This window comes from Saitoella complicata (assembly GCF_001661265.1).
Source record: "Saitoella complicata NRRL Y-17804 unplaced genomic scaffold SAICOscaffold_19, whole genome shotgun sequence".
Taxonomy (NCBI): domain Eukaryota; kingdom Fungi; phylum Ascomycota; class Saitoellomycetes; order Saitoellales; family Saitoellaceae; genus Saitoella; species Saitoella complicata.
The window spans coordinates 185,339-203,742 of NW_017567010.1; the positions used below are offsets into that span (position 1 = coordinate 185,339).

Here is an 18,404-nt window from a genome sequence, read left to right on the forward strand (position 1 = left end):
TATCCATATACCCTAAATTATCTATCCCAATTAATTTTTAACCGATGACGTCGATTTGCAGTCTTCGTTACTGGTTCCCCGTAAATCGTGAGTGTACGGTACGAACCACACACCGGCTTCAATGAACAACTTTGACGACGAGCCTCCAGAATTGGTCGACGTGCACGATGTCGCACAGCAAAGGTTTGTCTAATACAACATCCAGCATCCAGCGCGGTGCAGGACTGATATTGGGTAAACAGCGTACCACCCCTTAATGCCGCCGCCGAACCACCAGCTTTCGTTAAGTACAAAACGCCTGAACGGATGATGTGAGAATATCTTCAATTTGACGCTTGACAGCGCTAACTCACGTATTCTCACAGCCCATCCACCGAACCATCCTCGTTGACCACCAAAGTACCGAAAGTCCCTATCACCATCGTCACCGGTTACCTCGGCTCAGGGAAAAGTACGCTGTTAAATCATATCTTGACGGACCAGCACAATAAGAAAATTGCGGTAATCTTAAATGGTGCGTTCCTTTGACGATTGAGCCGTCTTCTTGGGATATGAATGCTGACAGAAACGTACAGAATTCGGAGACTGTCAGTTGTTGGAACAAACTGCTAAAGAACGTTTGCTAATGCTCTCACAGCGGTCGATATCGAGAAATCCCTTTCTGTTTCCTCGCAGGGAGAACTCGTCGAGGAATGGCTGGAACTAAAAAACGGGTGCATGTGCTGCTCAGTCAAGTGTGTCACCGACCAGTGCAGTCTCATTTTGATCTTGTCTAACTTCTGTCACACAGAGATAATGGCGTAGCGGCAATTGAGAACCTCATGACTAAACGTGGAAAGTTCGACTACATTTTGTTGGAAACCACAGGTGTTGCTGATCCAGGTTTGCGGGCCTCAACTTGCGATCACGAAATTCAGCTAACGAGTTTCTGGCGAACAGGTCCGATTGCGAATATGTTTTGGCTCGACGATGCCCTCGGTTCTGAGATCCAGCTCGACGGCATCGTCACTGTCGTTGATGCATCGAATATTGTACGCTCACTCGACGATATCCCGCAAGGCGCCGACATGACGACTGCGCATCTTCAGATTTCACATGCGGATGTGATTGTGTTGAATAAGATCGACCTGGTGCCGGAGGAGAAGTTGGAGTCTGTGAGAGAAAGAGTTAAGGGCATTAATGCTATGGCAAAGGTACTGGAGACGAAGTACAGTAAGGTGGAGAATCTGGATGCGATCCTGGATTTAGGGAGTTTTGAGAAGGTTGGGGATTTGACAACAAAGAGACCAACGGGTGGGCGGAGTTTCCATGATCCGGTGCGAAAAATCAGATGAGCGTGTTTGTATGTCATGCTGACTATTCTCGCATAGGCAATCTCGACAGTTCTTCTACCCTTGCCAAAGTTGACCAGCGACGCTCAACTCGAGCACCTCGAGTCATTTATTCGCTCACTACTGTGGGAAGGCAGCATACCTACCTTGCCATCGTCGCAACAGCAGGATGGAACAGTCGAGATCCACAGACTAAAGGGAAGAATAGTTATGAAGGAAGGACGAAGATGGATTTTGCAGGGCGTACGGGAGGTGTACGAAAGTTTCCCTCAAGAGGAGGGGCAGGATGTCGGGGATGGAAAGATTGTGCTTATCGGGAAAGGACTTGATGAAAACCTGTTGAAGGAAGCATTGAGCGCATGGTTGGTAGAGGTTGATTAGCATTCTAGAGAATGACGTTTGCACCGTATGAGCAGATCGGGCAGGGTGTCAAGCTCAACGAACATTTCTGCGTTGTTCAAGACGAAGAAGGAGGACCGGAAGCGGTAGGACGCTGGAACATACCATGAGACGTCGAATTTTACCAGATAGACATTGCGACCCTTCTGTGCTTGCGTTTCCCCGACTTCAATTACGCCGAGGTTTTACCTCCCAAGCCGTCGACAGATTCGCCTTCCGTTCATACCTCTTGGTCTTCCTTCTCTAGTTTCTCCTTCCACTCTTTGTATAGGTCATTCATGGCCTTGTGAACAAGGTTTCCTTCCTCCTCGTCATACTCTTCCACCTCCTGTCGCACAATTCTTTCATTTCCCCACCTATCAGTTCCGCTTCCAAACTTCTTGCTCATCTCATCATCGATCACAGCACAGTACAAAGATGAGAGAGCACCCTTGTGCGCCGTGCACGTATGCCAAATTGAACCAAAAAGACGAGCGACATAGAAGCATGCAAACATACCCCAGAAGAAGGGTTTGATAAGGTGATCCGCCATGATATTGGTACCACAAATACCTGGGTGAGTGAGGTATTGTCTGACTTTGTATGACTCAAAAATAGACTTGTATGATGCAACATGAAGAATGTCGGTCAGGCGTTTTGAGCCTTCATAGGAGTGAGTGTTGATCAGGAGCTGCAGAGTATCTGAGGGAGTCGAGGCGCTTGAATCAGCGACATCTGAGAGCGTTTTGGTTGGGTCAGGGTAGGAGAACGCCCAAGGGAATGCCTCAAGAGATGAGGTCCAGATAACTTTCCCGCCGTCCTTCATAACCGGGAGTACTTCATTCATGAGGTAGTAATGTCCAAAGACGTTACACTGGAAGACCCATCCCAGTCCATCACCCGACTTGCGACCTATTCTTTGCAACTTGTAGGTTGGTGCGGTGAGTGCAGCGATGAACCCATTCCAGAAATCCAATGCCAGTTGTTTCCAATCAAGACCGATGAAGTCTCCTGCACCAGCATTGAGGTATAGATAGTCGATCCTTCCAAACCTCTCCTTCAACTCCTTTGCGGTGTCATGAACACTACGCATCGATGCAAGGTCAAGCAGTGCATAGTCAAGCTTGAGAGTCTTTGCAGGATATCTGTGTTCAAGACGTCGGAGGGTATCCTCAGCTTTGGCGGTGGACCGGCATGTCACGACGATCGTGATTCCTTCGACAGCTTCAATCAGTCGACATGCAATTGCAAATCCAAGACCGCTGCAGTTACTCGTCAGTGGGCACTACTGCAATGCTGAATGGACACTGACCTATTTGCTCCAGTGATAACGGCAATGGGCATCTTTTTACTTATAGAAAGCAGGCGAATCACGAACGACACAGAATCTTAACGGTAGAAAAGTTCCCCGACATCGCGACTTCATTTCTGCCGAGGTCGTTGCCGTTGCGTCCTGTACCTGGTAGCGCGCCTATCACCCAAACACTTACGCCCCAGCCAAACAAAGACGTTCATCCACGCTCGTAAAATGCCTTTGGCAGACGAAGGTATTCTTTTGACGAAGCCGGTCTCCGGAGAGGCGACGCCTGTTTTTAACGGTGATGCCTCGGATGATGAGCTTGCTCAGCAGCGGGTTGCGAAGAAGCTGAAGGAGACCAGGATTGAGGGCGAGAAGACCGAGGACGCTGAGGAGGCTAAGGAATCGGCAAAGAAAGACATCAACGAGGAAGCACCAGAAGAGTCTGAGAAGGGCCAAGAGAAGACCACGGACGACAAGAGGGATGAGCCTAAGAGAATCAAGAGAACGCATACAGCTGTCGAAGAGGAAGATAAGGACGTCGAGAGCAAGTCAAGCGACGAGAAGACCGAGGCTCCCAAATCACCATCAGTCGCACCACCGGAGCCTAAGAAGAAGATCTTTGGAAGCGGCAGTGCGTTCGGTGGCGGTGCTTCCGCTGCCTCACCTTTCGGTGCCCTTACGTCAAATGCTTCACCCTTCGGTGCTCTTTCTTCGAGTGCTTCGCCATTCGCATCACTGGCCTCGGGAAAGTCGCCGTTCGCTTCAGGTGCGTCTTCATCAAATGCATCGCCATTCGGCTCATCGACTGCGTTGTCTGGGTTTGGAGCATATGCTGGTCAATCTGCCTTCGGTAAGGTCACGACGTCTGTCAGTCCTTCGAAGAAACCTAAGACTGCCGATGGCGAAGACGAAAACGACGACAACAAGAGTGGTGAGGAAGAGGATAAGGAGCAGGGCGAGAAGAAGGACGGCGGTTTCTCGAGCATGTTGGAAAATGTTAAGGATGAGGAGAAGTCGGGTGGCGATGACGAGAAATATGTCCAAGTTAAGGGCTTGTCAGAACAAGAAGGCTCGTTGGTTTCCCGGTTGGATTTTATGCATTGTGCTAACGTTGTTTCCAGTGAAAACCGGCGAGGAGGAAGAGACTACCGTTTACAACTCCAAAGCGAAACTGTTTTCCTTCGATACGAAGGAGCAGGCGTGGAAGGAGCGAGGTGTCGGTACTCTGAGAGTAAACCTCTACCAAGATAAGAAGCTAGGTGGCCGGATAGGTACAAGTACTGTCCTGGTTTTCTTGATTAACTACTGACGGCGAACATACAGTCATGCGTGCCGATGCCGTTTACCGAGTAATCTTAAACGTCAAGCTGTTCAAGAACATGAAGATCGAGACTTCCAAAGATGCTGTGATGAATGAGAAGTCTATTCGCTTCAGTGCGTTAGAGGAGGGCAAGCTAGTTATGTTCACTGTTAGGGTCGGCAACGCAAATACCGCGTTGGACCTGGCCAAGGCAATTACTGATTCTCTGCCAGAGGAGGCTAAGGAGGGTGATGAGGAGAAAGAAAATGAGGAGGAAAGCGAAGTGTAGCTTGGGGTGCGTGGGATACCAAGGAGAACGATTGATCCACCCACTCATATATTGTGACGGGTGCGCCGGTAACAACCGTACAGGCCATAATGCCGTGCAAGAAAGAAGAATGTGGAGAGTATCTACCAGCATAACATCCACACAAGAAGTGAACATACGACTTGATAATACCTATGATTTTGTCTTGGCCAAGCTTTCGAGTGTTTGCGTTTCAAAATTAAGAGCTGCCCCCTGCGCCCACTGAACGCCAATGCGTATAGAACATCAACTTTACTACGACGCAGCGCGAAACTCAACACTCGGCCCAGTACCGTTTCGAAGAATTTCACCACCGATTCTCGTCCTTAAGTCACTTCAGCGTTGCGATAAGACCTCTCGCGAACGTTTAAACACCTCTCTTACGCCGTTGGTCAACCTTTTCGCGCATACACCTCCGAAAACCACATAAACAACATGGTTGCTGCTCAGATCGTCGCGACGCTGGCGTCGCTCTTGACTCTGTCACTATCGCCAGTAGCGCTTGCTGACAATGTCACATCCCTCGCCGGCACATGGACGTCGAAATCCGCCAAGGTCTTCACCGGACCAGTACGTCAACCACCTTCTCCCTACCTGCGCATTCATACTAACATGCTGTCTACAGGGCTTCTACGACCCCGTCGGAGAACAGTTCTTCGAGCCCAACACCACCGGAATGTCCTACTCCTTCACCGACGACGGATTCTTCGAGTCCGCCCTCTACACCGTCGTCTCGAACGCCACGAACCCCAAGTGTCCACAGGCGTTCTTGCAGTGGCAGCACGGAACGTATGTGTTGCAGGATGATGGAAAGATGATTTTGAACCCTATTGCGGTCGATGGGAGGCAGTTGCAGAGTGACCCGTGTACGTACTCGAAGAGCCTTTACACGAGGTGGAATGAGACTGTGACCATGAAGGTAAGCACACCCCGTCTATGTGGATGAGGTGGAGGATAGAGTTTGACTTTTGATGTAGTCATGGGAAATCCTTATCGACGCCATGCACGAAAATTATCGCCTCAACCTCTACGAATTCGACGGTTCCCCGATGAACCCGATGTACCTCGCCTACCGCCCCGCAATGATGTTGCCAACTGCGACGCTCAACCCCACGGCTACCGCCACCGCTTCCACTGCTTCTAAGAAGCGGAAGAGGAGTTTGGGTGTTGCGCAGGCGCAGGGCAAGTTGGGTGGGATGGAAGCTGATACGTGGTGGTGGATTGGAGCTGGTATGACTGTTTTGGGTGGTGTCGGGTTTTTGGCCGTGTAAGAACGAGAGTCAAAGGGAAGGGAGGGTGATGGAAGATCAAGACTGTCGCAGGACGTTTGGTAACGCGTGACGGTTTGACTTATTGGGCAAGAACCTACGGGACTTTTTATTTTAGATTGAGCGAATGTTGATCATTTCAGTGCTTCTGTCGGTTCTCTTTATCATCGCAGTGAATGTGTGTTATGTCGAAGTTGTCGTTCGCTACCTTTCAACGTACTGGTATCGATGAGGTGAGTGTCTACCAGTACAGAAACGCATAACGAACCTGCATGCTCCGATCGCGAAGTCAAACACGCCGCACCCGCAGCCGGCGCATGCCCTGCTATTCTCGCTTCCCTTCAAGTACTCGCCAAGCATCTTGGCAATCTGCCTCCTCAACAACAGCATGTCCATTCCATCGAGATTTAGCCAACACCTTCCTCATCCGTCACTCCAGTCACTCCTCCCTCCACCTCACTTGTCTGTAAGCACCAGTCATGGCGCCGGCTATCATGACCATGGCGTTGAACTTAGCCCCCGACGGCGCCCCGGCGGCCGTGCGTAAGCGAACCCGCATCTCGGAGACTTTGCGAAGTCGGAATAGAGATGCCGAGGTAATGCATTTTTGAACTTCGCAGATTCGATGTAGACGCGCCAGCGGCATTTATGTCACTTTTTGACGAGCCAAGAGTTTGTGTGCGAGGCAGGAAGGAAGGGAGGACCCAAACATGCCGACTGTCGACATTTGCAACCGACGGACCGGAGCAAGAGAACGGCATGTACCCTGGCGTGAGATGGCCATAGCGGGTACGGCTCGCTCGGCAGCTGCACCACTGCCTTGGCTAGTCATGAGGCCGACAGGTCACCGGCGAAAGTGATTCAGCGTCTCCCCGCTGGTGCCAAGCTTACCCGACAGCTAAGCGAGAAGGTTAAGCGACGCCTGCAATGACTAGCGCGCAACCTGGTTTATCCGCGGGTCCAAGACAACCGCCCGGTCGAGATCGCCTAATCTTGCCTGGGAGATGTCATCATAAGACCCGTTGACCTCCTCCCGCTCATCCAGAGGCCTAGGAGCGTGCGAGGGCAATGGATCACTCCAGCTCGCGTTCACACCGCAAAGGACGCCGTCATCATCAACGGTGCGCCGAGCACTGCATCACCTGCTCAAACGACTTCTCCCGCGAAGAAGCCTCTATCAGACACTTTTACGCCAGGTATAGGGAGGTGACGGGACAAGAGTACGTTCCGCATATACCCGCTGGGACGGGGACGGGAGCGGTGGAGGCTGCTGTTAGGGCTTTGACGGATGATGCCGCCCTCTCTGGAGGTACAATATTAGAGCCTGTGGGTGGGGGAGGAGAGAAAGGTCAACCGGCCTCGGGGAGGGAGGGTGTGGATGAGATGGACGAGTACGCGACCTACCTCAAAGAATTGGAGCAGGAGGGCTACCAGTATCTGTTGCCGTCCTCTTGTGGTGGAAGTGAGAAGCAATCACCAACAGAACACGAGCAAGGAAAGGACAAGAAACGACCAACCCTCGAAAAAGGCGACTCAATGTTCGAATACATGAATCACCTTCAAGACATGGAAGATGAGGGCGCGAAACAGCTTGCTGCGAGACTGCCTCCTTCTATATTACCCGGGCGTGGGACTGAGATGCGAAGACGGGTGAACATGAGTCAGATCCGAGGAAGACGGAGTCTGAGCATGGATGAGGATATCTAGGAGGGGATGGAAATGGATGGGGTACGGGATGACTGCCGCCAAAACATGGCCACGACGATATTTAAGGGATGTATGCTGGATGAATGCTATCGAAGTATACGTACTGGATTGGTATACCACCGCACCACCAAGCCTGGAGCTCAAACTCGATCTTGAACGCAAATTGAAAGCGGAATTAAGTGAGGCGTAATTCCATTTGTTATGATGCTATTAGGTTTATTACGATATCTTTATCAAGTCTCTCACAGAAAAATCATTACGCCAAGAAACAGATTCAAATGCCAAAAATTATGGGTACATTTTGTCACATCGTCCCCACATCCGTTGTTCGCACGCTGGCTCAAATGCTGCTCAGTTGCTCGCTCGAAAGATCTTGCTCTGCTTCGCCATCGCATTCGCTCCGACTCGCTCCCTCACTTGCTTGTATACTTCCTCCCCTTAACAACCCCCTGCGCAGCGTTAATCATCAAATAAGTCGTACTCCCAACAACCCTAAACCCAGCCAAAATCGCAACCGTCCACAAAATAAACTTCAGATACCCATTCGTCCCACTCACTCCCGAATCAAAGCTATCGACCACGGCCATCGCCAAAAAGGCGTTTGCGATGAGCCAGACCAGGACGAGGCGGGTGCGGATTTCGCGGTAGTAATCGTCTTGGGCGGTTGTGGCAGAGGCGGGGGGTTCGATGAGGGGCTTACGTTCCCGGAGGTTGGCGAGGGCTTCGGAGTACATGGAGTCGATGTCCAATTGCTCGGTTGGGACTTCGACTTCAACGACCTCTTCCTTGCCCTTACCCGTACTGACAGCAGCTCCGAGTTCCGTGTGGATCGTATTGTCACCTTTTGTACCCCATGAGATATCGTGCGTGTTGCAGAATGCGTAGATGCCGAGGGTACAGATGTAGGACGGGAGTAGGATCATGTATTGTGGGAAGGAGTTGATCATGTGCCATGGATCTGCGTAGATGATTGACGCAAACCAGTAGAGACCGTTGGTGGATGCGAGCGCGACGACGAGGGAGGTGAAGATGTTATTTCCGAAGACTGCTTCGCCGTTCGTGATTGCTTGTTTGATCGAGTAGACTGTCATGTACAGACCGGCGAAGATTGTGTATGTCATGATGAAGGATAGACCACCCATTACACCCATGAACATTCCGCGAGCACCTTGGGGTCTGTTACCCAACGCCAGAATGAACTGAGATGCGATGAGGAGGAAACAGAGGTAACGCATGAACACAAAGATCCTGTTTCCCCATCCGTTGCCGAAGGGGTCGATAGCGTCGTCGGCGAGCGATTTGCAGACAAAGTAGAACGTCAAGTAGAAGTTGGCCAAAGAGAAGAAACTGAATATCAGGTTGATCAACTGGTACAGGAACTCGATGTGGAGTGCAATCTTGCGACCAATCGTGTGATTCGTCTTCCAGATTTGACGGAAATTCCACTGAGCGTAAACAGCAGCAAAGAATGCACCGTTCAACCATCGACGACGCTGAGACACAAACTCCGGCACACCATCGGGGACATCAGTCTCTCCCGTCGCCGCACGAACATACTTCAACACCCACTGCTCATCCCTCTTAGCGACAAGCTCCCAACAAAGAATACGATCCTCAGCAAGATACATATTCGCCGTAAACACATCCGCATCCCCACCATGCAACTTCTCTCCCTTAAAGTACTGCGTCAAGGGTCCATTGCCCGTCTTGTCGTTCTGCAACGCAATATACCTATAGGCGGAAAACGCACCCGGCAAGACGGAGATGTAGCCGAAGACTGACTCGAGAGGTTTATCGAGGATATTGGAGATCTTGTATTCGAAGTTTTGGGCAGCGACGAGGGGGTTGAGGAGGGCGCGCCAGTATTTGCCTTTCAGGGCTTTGATTTCTCCACAGGCACCTGCGACATTGGAGTTCTCGTCGAAGGCTTTCCAGAGGTGGTAAATGGAGTTATGCCCAGGTCGCGTACCGACATCGAGAAGGACACATACGTTGGGGTTGAGCTGGGGTGCGAAAGCGTTGAAGAACCAGCGGTGGGAGTTAAGCTTCTTTGCGTTCTTCTCTTTCAAGCAGAAGAGGATCTGGACGGGTACCATTCCACTCTCCGCACCAGCGAACTTCATGTTAGGATCCACTGAGACCTGGGTAGTGTACTCGTAGATATGCGCCTTGACTTCGCGGCCATTGACCAAGTTCTTGGCGATACCATCTTGGTAGACACCCATAGCGGCCAGCGTATCCAAAACACGCGGGTTGACCTTGCGACGTCCGTCTGCAACGATACAGACTGTGACCTTTTTCCATCCATCCTTACCCCAGACACGAGATTTGTTCCTAGAAACGAGGTGTGCAATGTTCTTCATAACACCGTGCATAGTCCTTGTGAAGAGGACTTCGTCTTCGTTGTACATCGTAACAACAATAAACAACTCCGTCTCGCGGTGGTAAAGCTGTTGACGGAGAACATAACCACCCGTCGTGAAATCATCTGGGTCGCAAGTCGCGGCTGTGTAGCGCATGTGGGTAAACTCCTCCGAGTCCTTGCGGGGAAGGAATGATGCGAGTTTAGATGGGATGGGACAGTCGATGACGAGGTTACCTTGGGTGAGCTTGACCTTTTGTGGGGAGAAGGCTTTGTTACGGCGAACTTGGGCTTGAACGGGAGCGGGGCCGTAGTGCTGGGTTTCAAAAAGGGACTTTTCGTCGACTGGGGAGCCGAGGGTGCTGGGGCTGTGAAGCGTAGGAGAGCGGGAGTCCATGCTTGCGGAGCTGGTGAAGATATAGTCATCCTTCTCGTCTTCGTCGGCGGCCGGGGTTGGGGTGATGTCAATTGTGGTCTCCTCGATAAGCTTCGACGGTGAGAGATCGAAGACCGGTGGTGGAGGCAGTGCTCGTGCTCCGAGCAAACGGGACGGCAAGGCAGGTGTACCATGACCAGGCGTGTTGCGGATCGGCGAAAGCGCACGCGTAGGCGACGCAACACGAGCAGGCGAGCGCGTCGGGGACATACTCCTGTCGTAGTATTGTGGGCTGTAAGGCATAGTACCAACATACGATCCACATACTTCCGTCGGCGCATAGTTCGATCTGGGTGTATTCGGTGCTGATTCGTATGACGGCGCCGGAGACACCGCTCGTCTCTCATCATAAGACATGTACACGCGCCTCGGCGTAGTCGGTACAGGCGGCCTGAAGACCGAGGAAGTAGTATCATCATTCACGAGACCCAGCCCAACAGACGCGGAGGGTCTCCTCTCGTCCTCTGATCCGCGGCCCCGGCGGTTATCCATGACTGACGGAGTTGTTCGTAGGAGGTTCGTACACCTGTTTCCTTTGCGGTTGCGGGGTTTGAAGGTGTGTGCATCTTGGCGGTTTGTTTGTTTACTTCGTAGTATGTGCAGCGACCATCGGTTGTGTTGGAGCCTAAAAATAGAAGGTGCGCGTCATGGTGGCTATGAAACGTACTGAGGCGAGACGATCCCTGATCCCTGAAGTTCTAGAGCGTTAAGAAGTTATTGGACAATTCGATATGGCGAAGGTAACAGAGACTGTTGCGCCTTTACCCACACAGCTGCCCCGGTTGGGACCAGTCCAGCCCGCGAAGTCCCACGGTTCCTATCAACCTCATCCGCGTGAGGGAGGGAAAATCACCGCAATTTCTCTTACCAATTGTAATTGCGACAACGAAGCTCCCGTCCCATCCGTCGACCAAGCCTTATTTCTGCAGCAGCTATGGCTTCACGCTCGTACCGGTGCCCGGGCTCAGCGGCTCCATGCACCCCGCTTTCACGTGTCAAACCGACCTGATGTCCAACTCACCACCCAAAAAATCCTTAAGTACAACGACCTGGGCAGCATACATCCCGTCTCTCTACAATCCAACATTTACCAAACGATTGAATGGCCAGCTATATCGGCATATGCCCTCCACAATGAACATCGAAGAAATCCAAGCCCATCTCTGCACTATCCAATACGAATCCACTGTCTGGGAGATTTTGGGCTCTGTCGCCGCTATCATTACTTCAATCACCTACCCACCACTCCGGCTAGTCTATCTGTATGGCGTGTTTGATTGTCGAACGTGGTTGTGTTTCTGGTTGACGTGTTGTGGGTACTTTCCTGGGTACGTCACCTCCCTTCCCATCGCTCCTCACTCGTCTTCTCCACCCCCGTCACACTCTTGTTCCGCACAGTAAATACTAAACCTAGATAACAGGCTTTTATACGTGACCTGGCTATCAGCCCACCGCCACCGCACCCGCACCCTCCGCGAATCCCGCCTCCTAGCCTCCCACCCGCTCCTCCGCCCCCCTCTGACCCCACCCCACCTCTGGTCCATCGACGCCTCCGGTCTCCGCTCCGCGCACCCCAACGCCGTCCCACTCATACCACACACTCCCGGCTCCTCCCCTCCCCGCCCGCTACAACGCAGCAACCTGAATCCCAGTCTCCCGGGGTACGAGCAAGCTGCACGGGATCGGGTCCCGGAGTATTGTGTCTATGGACCGGGGAGGGAGTGTCCGCCCAGGTATTTGACGCATGCGAATGGGGGGTTGACGGAGGGGATGGCGCCTGGGACCAGGGCGGTGGTTGTGCAGAGGCTTAGGGCTGCTGGATACGAGGTTGATGATCCTGGACGTGGGGAGACGCCGAAGGTTCATCGAAGAAGGACGTCTGGGGGTGCAGCTGTGGCGGTTGGGGCGGTTGGGGCGGCGGCTGGAACGGGTGCTGGTGGGGTAGAGCGGGAAGGGGGGGGAGGGACAGGGGAGGTGAGGAGTGCGTTGAGACGGAGTCCGAGTGGGCACGTGTCGAGTCGTGCACCGAGTCGCAGACCGAGCGTTACGTTCCAAGAACCTGTCGCGACTGCGATCGATGACACTCAAACTCAAACTCATTCTCCTTCCCAGGGCGCACGACAGTACAAAACTGAAGCACCCAGGTCTGGTCCGCCGGGTCCGAATGGGTATCACGAGAGTGGAAGTAGTACAAATGGGCAGAGACGGAGGACGCCGAGTTTGAGTGAGCAGGGGTGCTTTTGGAGTGAAAGTGGGCATGATTAGTTCTCAAGACGAAATGGATTCTGGGGTTGGATTTGGGATCAGGATCAGCAAATTATATGGCGCTTTTCTTTCTTTCGCTCTTCTTGCTACAAGGTATTTTAGACAGCTATGATGGGTATGCGTGGCTCTTCTATGCCTCCTTACCAATAAAATCAAACATCGCTATGCCTCACTTCACCTTCTCCTTCACACTCACAATGCCCTTCTCATCAGCAGGAACGAGCAAAGGAAGGTACCCACCCCACCACCTTACCCGCACCCCCTCACCCCTCGCCCCGGCATCCTCAATCCCACAAATCAAATTCAAAACATAGAATCCCGCCGAAACACAGGCATGCCATACCGCGTGTCCTTGGGGGTTTGGCCATGATCCGAGGGGGGAGAGGTGGGAGCAGAGGTGAAGGTCGAACATCCAAAATGCGACACCGAGGGCGTAGAGGGAGGTGCCGAGGCGGAAGAGGGAGCGCATCTCTTGGGCAGAGGGTATGGTGGTGGTGGTGGTGGTGGTGGAGGATGGGGTGTTGGGGGAGAAGGAGGAGGAGGAGGGAACGGCGAGGTAGGTTAGCGCAAGGCCGGAGAACTCGATAATCCCGAAGAGAATGTGGAATGTCGTAAACTGCACCGGACCGCGTAAGATGGTGATGAGGGCCGTACACACAACACCATACCCCACTGCAAACGATTTAAACCATTGCACCTTCTTCCTGTGTTCTTTTTGGTATCTCGCCCGCACGAAGATGTATATGACAACCAAACATGTCCACACCATCGGGCCCTCATCCATCCACTGTCCCTCCTTCTTCAATGTGGCATGGAAAGCAATGCTCCCCCACCCCACAACTTGTAATCCTATCCATGTCCACCACCAAGCGGTCCATCGTCTAGACAAAGGTGAGGCGAGGCCGAGGAGGGAGAAGAGGATGATGAGGAGGGAGGAGATGGAGTTGTGAAGTTCGGCGAGGTAGGGCGTTGAGAGGTAATCTTGTTCGCACCAGTTTATTGAGGAGGTTGGAGGGCCCCAGAATGGTTCATACATGAGTGCTTATACTGTAGGAACAATTGGTCGAGGTATGGACGGTGCCTGTAACGTGGATCGCTGGATTGAGTGAATGAGGTGCGTCGGCTAATTGTGCCGCTCAGATTTCGATTGTGGATCGGTGGCGTCGTTGGATGCGCAATTCGTGGAATCACGGTTACTCGGCACAACAGTACGGGAGGCGGGGAAGAAAAAGTTACAGAGTTCAACACCAACGACAACGACAACGACGACCATCGTAAGGGAAGTCTGAGAGTTGAGAGATGTCAGCATTGGGGTCACGATCACGGAATCCATCTGCGTTGACTATGGTCTCTTCCGCGTCCGGCGATACGCAGGTCGAGCGTGATACAGAAGCCGAGCATGACCTCGAAGCTGCTCGTGTTCGTTCTCGAGGAGAAAATGTTACTGATTCGGCGTATGGGAGTCAAGTACCTGTACCGGTGCAGGATACACAATATGCAGAAGATGAAGGCGTAGTGGAGAAAACGGATCCTAATTTGGTTACGTTCGATGGACCGCATGACCCGGACAATCCGAAGAATTGGAGGACGGCGAAGAAGATGTATGTCACGTTCTATGTCGTGTTGCTGACACTATGCTGGTATGTCCTCTTGCGCCCCCTCCTTCGTTCGCAGAAAAGCAGAACTGACCGTCGATAGTTCCCTCGCCTCATCCTCCTTCTCCCCAACCTTCGGCGCCCTCTCCGAAACCTTCGGCAACTCCCTCGAAGTGTCCTACCTAACCCTCTCCCTCTTCGTCCTCGGCTTCGCTTTCGGTCCCGTCATCTTCGGACCCCTCTCCGAACTCTACGGCCGCAACCTCGGACTCTTCCCCGCCTTCCTTCTCTTCATCATCTTCAACATCCCCCAAGGCGCAGGCCAAAACATTCAAACTGTCATTATCGCACGGTTTATTGGTGGTGTATTTGCGAGTGCACCGTTTAGTGTTTGTGCAGGGAGTTTGGCGGATTTGTGGGAGAGTGGGGAGAGGGGGTATGCGTTTGCTGCTTTTACGGCGGGAACGTATTTGGGGCCTTTGATTGGGCCGATTATTGGGGGGTTTATTGTGGAGAGTTATCTGGGGTGGAGGTGGACGGTGTGGGTTATCATGATTCTTTCGGGTGCGGTGCTGATTTTGGGACTTCTCACGCTGCCTGAGACATTCGCGCCGAGGATTCTGGTGTTAAAAGCCAAGCGACTACGACGTCAAACCGGGAACAACGAGTGGTACGCAGACTACGAGAGGAACAAACCTCCGGTGAGCCAGATCGTTCAGAAGGTGTTAATCCGCCCCATCAAAATGCTCTGCACAGAACTCATCCTCCTCCTCCTCTCAATCTACGTCGCATTCGTCTACTCCATCCAATACCTTATCCTCGAAGCTTTCCCCGCCGTCTACCACGATAAACACGGATGGAACCTCGGTGTTGCTTCTCTTCCCTTCTTGGCGGTTGCGGTGGGGGTGTTTGTTGGGTGTGCGGTTGTTGCGGGATTTAATCCGTATTATGAGAGGAAGAGAGCGGAGAATGGGGGGCGGCCGGTTCCGGAGGCGAGGTTGCCGCCGATGATGATTGGGGCTGTTGCGTTTCCTATTGGGTTATTTTGGTTTGGGTGGAGTGGGCAGTACGCTACGTCATGGGTTCCCTCGACCCTCGCCGGCATTCCCATCGGTGTTTCCCTCTCCATTATCTTTATGCAAGCACTCTCCTACCTCGGTGATGCGTTCACAGCACATGCTGCATCAGCTGTTGCGGCGAATGCGTTTTTGAGAGCGATATTGGCGGGTGCGTTCCCGCTGTTTTCGTCGCAGATGTATGACAAGTTGGGGATTGGGTGGGCGAGTAGTTTGCTGGGGTTTTTGGCGCTGGGGTTCATGCCGATTCCGTTTTTGTTCTTCAAATTTGGTGGGGCGATTAGGAGGAAGAGCAAGTATGCTGCGTCGCCGTGAGAATGTCGTGGCATGAAGGGGTGACTGCAAGGACGATTCCATGACGGTCTGACAGTTAGCACACAAATTCGACATTATCTATAGACTAGCATATCAAGAAAAACATATCAAATTATTTCAGGTTCTGTCGAGGATGACATGGCCCATTCAAGTTCGCACGGTGTCCAACTTCACGTGATGCTGACATCAGCAAGCAGCGTCGCGAATCTCCCCCGCATGCGCACATCGATCCGGCCAACCTCGAAACCCTGCATACCCTATAAACCCCACCGAAGCTTTACTATCATGTTTACCGGCATTGTCGAAGTCGTAGGAGGTTCGCTGTGTACTCGCATAGCCCTCCGTCATGTGCTAATATCGAACAGTTGTCTCATCCCTGATCGAGCACGACACCTCATCCACCGGCGGGAACGGATGCTCGCTCACGATCTCCGGCGCGGTGTCAATCCTGGGAGATTGCAATTTGGGAGATAGTATCGCTGTTAATGGTACGCTGAAGTTAACTGCCGATATCGTCCAGCACATGCCGCTAACCCGAGTGTACAGGAACATGCTTAACCGTCACCGAATTCGATGAAGATAGCTTCAAAGTCGGCATCTCTCCAGAAACACTACGAAGAACATCATTGGGTGATCTGAAAGAGGGAAGCCCAGTGAATTTGGAGAGAGCGATGGCTGCGCATGTGCGATTCGGTGGTCATTTCGTACAGGGACATGTCGACACTACTGCTGAGATCCTCTCAATAACCCCCGATGGCAACGCACTTACCTTCCGCTTCCGCCCACATGATGATTCTTTGATGAAGTACATCATTGAGAAGGGGTATGTTACGCTTGATGGAACTTCCTTAACGGTCGTCGAGGTGAATGATGAGGAGAAGTGGTTCTCGATCATGATGGTTGCATATACACAAGAGAAAGTCATCATGCCTACAAAGAAGGTTGGGCAGAAGGTCAATGTTGAGGTTGACATGATTGGAAAGTTAGTTGAGAAGCAGGTTGCGGCTGCGGTTGGAAACTTGGAGAACAATGGCGTGTTGGAGACGATGATTAAGAGGGTTTTGGCGAAGCAGCAAGCATGAGGAGGCATCGGGTTTACAGTGGGAAGGGAGAAGGGAGACAAGCATAAGTAATCAGAACATTTCTGGTGGTAATATTATGAAAATCGAGAGACCCCGCTAGAATGCAAACCAGAACTCCAAGCAACCATATACCAAGAACTTTTCGCCCACAGCGCTAACGCTCCTCCTGATCCATATCATCCCTCTTTCTCTTTCCACCCTTCGGACCAGCCTTGCCCCTGTTAATCCCCTCACCCTTTCCTCTCTTCGCATGCAAATCCTTCATGTCGATAATTGCCTGTCTCTGTGCCTCTCCCACACGCTCAGACAAAATCATGACAGCCTCCTTGTCAGCCTTGTACTCATCCATCTTGGAGCCGAGTGCAGCCTCGATACGAAGGAAGAGTTCGAGGTCGTATTGAGTGACGAGGGACATGGACTTTCCTGCACGTCCAGCACGGGCTGTACGTCCGACACGGTGAATATACGCTTTCGAGTCCGTCGGAATATCAAAGTTCATAACACAGTCGACTGCTGGGATATCCAATCCACGCGCCGCAACATCCGTAGCCACCAAGATATTCCTCGCCCCAGACTTGAATTTGTTCAGGGCACCGAGACGCGAAGTTTGTGACATTTGTCCATGGAGCGGGACGGCTGCGAACCCGAGATGACGGAGGAGGATGGCGATACGTTGAGTGTCGTTACATGTTCTCGCGAAAATGATGACTGAGTTTCCGGCGAGTTCGTTAACGAGGTAGACGAGGTACGTATCTTTGTGCTTGAAGGGGAAGAAGAGGTAGTTTTGCGTAAGCTTGTCGGCGGTGGAGTATTTCGTGTCAACGGCGACGCGGACAGGGTTTGAAAGAGATGCACGCTGTAACTTTTCGACTTTTGAGGTCATTGTTGCGGAGTAGAGGTAGGTGTTGCGTTCCTTCGGGATGACCTTCAAAATCTTGTCAATCATGGGTCCGAAGTCCATGTCGAGCAATCTGTCGGCTTCGTCGAGGACGAGATATTTTATGGATCGGAGGGAGAATCCTTTGGTATTTTCGAGGTGATCTTGGAGACGACCGGGGGTTGCGACGATGACGTGGGGTTTCTTGGAGAGTGCGACGGATTGGGACATCATGTCCATTCCACCAACGACGACTGCACAACGGACACCGATCCCACCTCCCAAAGCCTCGAATTGTTCACCGATTTGGTAAGCCAATTCACGAGTGGGTGCAAGAACACATGCGAACAGCCCTTGCGGCTTCTCCCAGAGAGCTTGGAGAATGGGAAGAGCGAATGCGGCGGTCTTTCCGGAACCGGTCTGTGCGAGACCGATGATATCGCGGCCTTCGAGTGAGTGAGGAAGGGATTCAGCTTGGATTGGCGAGGGTATGGTGTACTTGAGCTTCTCGCAGGCTTCGCAAAGCTCCGGCATGAGACCAAGTTCGGCGAACGACTTGACCTCCTTCTTCTCTTCCTCCGCCACTTGAGGCTCGGGCGACACTGATGCTTCCTTCTTAGATCCAGGCATGATATTGATCACGTATAGTCTTGATTTTTGTTTGCCTCCAAGCTGCCGGTGTCGTACTCTATTTCGAAATTTCGGAGAGTGGCTGGTGTGGCGCACCTTATCGATTTCGCAGCAAAAGTTCGAGATACGCATGGGAACACACAAAATACACCTGTAGGCCTCCCCAAACACCAAT

At 52.2% G+C, this 18,404-nt stretch overlaps 10 protein-coding genes across 10 annotated transcripts; 6 read left to right on the forward strand and 4 right to left on the reverse strand.

The window, feature by feature from the left end:
- Nucleotides 1-121: 121 nt before the first annotated feature.
- On the forward strand, nucleotides 122-1,712 carry SAICODRAFT_8857 (cobW-domain-containing protein; the record flags this gene model as incomplete). Its single annotated transcript, XM_019171570.1, has 8 exons — nucleotides 122-183; nucleotides 243-311; nucleotides 366-514; nucleotides 576-587; nucleotides 638-734; nucleotides 791-882; nucleotides 940-1,316; nucleotides 1,371-1,712. The coding sequence occupies 8 exons, from the start codon at nucleotides 122-124 to the stop codon at nucleotides 1,710-1,712; spliced, it is 1,200 nt and encodes a 399-aa protein (XP_019022674.1).
- A 238-nt stretch (nucleotides 1,713-1,950) lies between these two features.
- On the reverse strand, nucleotides 1,951-3,053 carry SAICODRAFT_8858 (NAD(P)-binding protein; the record flags this gene model as incomplete). Its single annotated transcript, XM_019171571.1, has 2 exons — nucleotides 1,951-2,971; nucleotides 3,022-3,053. The coding sequence occupies 2 exons, from the start codon at nucleotides 3,051-3,053 to the stop codon at nucleotides 1,951-1,953; spliced, it is 1,053 nt and encodes a 350-aa protein (XP_019022675.1).
- Nucleotides 3,054-3,237: 184 nt separating this feature from the next.
- Nucleotides 3,238-4,598, forward strand: SAICODRAFT_8859 (PH domain-like protein; the record flags this gene model as incomplete). The annotated part of the gene is made up of 3 exons (XM_019171574.1): nucleotides 3,238-4,027; nucleotides 4,131-4,280; nucleotides 4,333-4,598. 3 exons carry the CDS (start codon nucleotides 3,238-3,240, stop codon nucleotides 4,596-4,598), a joined length of 1,206 nt encoding a protein of 401 aa, XP_019022676.1.
- Nucleotides 4,599-5,051: 453 nt separating this feature from the next.
- SAICODRAFT_26655 (protein rot1 precursor) lies at nucleotides 5,052-5,887 on the forward strand (the record flags this gene model as incomplete). Its single annotated transcript, XM_019166957.1, has 3 exons — nucleotides 5,052-5,186; nucleotides 5,242-5,535; nucleotides 5,594-5,887. The coding sequence occupies 3 exons, from the start codon at nucleotides 5,052-5,054 to the stop codon at nucleotides 5,885-5,887; spliced, it is 723 nt and encodes a 240-aa protein (XP_019022677.1).
- Nucleotides 5,888-7,997: 2,110 nt separating this feature from the next.
- Nucleotides 7,998-10,980, reverse strand: SAICODRAFT_31213 (uncharacterized protein). Its single transcript, XM_019167869.1, has one exon. The coding sequence runs from the start codon at nucleotides 10,879-10,881 to the stop codon at nucleotides 8,005-8,007; it is 2,877 nt and encodes a 958-aa protein (XP_019022678.1). The 5' UTR covers nucleotides 10,882-10,980; the 3' UTR covers nucleotides 7,998-8,004.
- A 543-nt stretch (nucleotides 10,981-11,523) lies between these two features.
- Nucleotides 11,524-12,654, forward strand: SAICODRAFT_8863 (uncharacterized protein; the record flags this gene model as incomplete). The annotated part of the gene is made up of 2 exons (XM_019171578.1): nucleotides 11,524-11,717; nucleotides 11,811-12,654. 2 exons carry the CDS (start codon nucleotides 11,524-11,526, stop codon nucleotides 12,652-12,654), a joined length of 1,038 nt encoding a protein of 345 aa, XP_019022679.1.
- Nucleotides 12,655-12,823: 169 nt separating this feature from the next.
- SAICODRAFT_20586 (alkaline phytoceramidase) lies at nucleotides 12,824-13,690 on the reverse strand (the record flags this gene model as incomplete). Its single annotated transcript, XM_019166287.1, has 1 exon — nucleotides 12,824-13,690. The coding sequence occupies one exon, from the start codon at nucleotides 13,688-13,690 to the stop codon at nucleotides 12,824-12,826; it is 867 nt and encodes a 288-aa protein (XP_019022680.1).
- Nucleotides 13,691-13,998: 308 nt separating this feature from the next.
- On the forward strand, nucleotides 13,999-15,640 carry SAICODRAFT_36295 (MFS general substrate transporter; the record flags this gene model as incomplete). Its single annotated transcript, XM_019168487.1, has 2 exons — nucleotides 13,999-14,294; nucleotides 14,353-15,640. 2 exons carry the CDS (start codon nucleotides 13,999-14,001, stop codon nucleotides 15,638-15,640), a joined length of 1,584 nt encoding a protein of 527 aa, XP_019022681.1.
- Nucleotides 15,641-15,925: 285 nt separating this feature from the next.
- SAICODRAFT_59617 (Lumazine-binding protein) lies at nucleotides 15,926-16,722 on the forward strand (the record flags this gene model as incomplete). The annotated part of the gene is made up of 3 exons (XM_019169692.1): nucleotides 15,926-15,956; nucleotides 16,006-16,128; nucleotides 16,187-16,722. 3 exons carry the CDS (start codon nucleotides 15,926-15,928, stop codon nucleotides 16,720-16,722), a joined length of 690 nt encoding a protein of 229 aa, XP_019022682.1.
- A 151-nt stretch (nucleotides 16,723-16,873) lies between these two features.
- Nucleotides 16,874-18,259, reverse strand: SAICODRAFT_20589 (DEAD-domain-containing protein; the record flags this gene model as incomplete). Its single annotated transcript, XM_019166288.1, has 1 exon — nucleotides 16,874-18,259. The coding sequence occupies exon 1, from the start codon at nucleotides 18,227-18,229 to the stop codon at nucleotides 16,877-16,879; it is 1,353 nt and encodes a 450-aa protein (XP_019022683.1). The 5' UTR covers nucleotides 18,230-18,259.
- Nucleotides 18,260-18,404: the final 145 nt, after the last annotated feature.

Bases quoted from the DNA above. Each gene is read 5' to 3' on its own strand.
- SAICODRAFT_31213 (XM_019167869.1), bottom strand. From the start codon at position 10,881: ATGGATAACCGCCGGGGCCGCGGATCAGAGGACGAGAGGAGACCCTCC.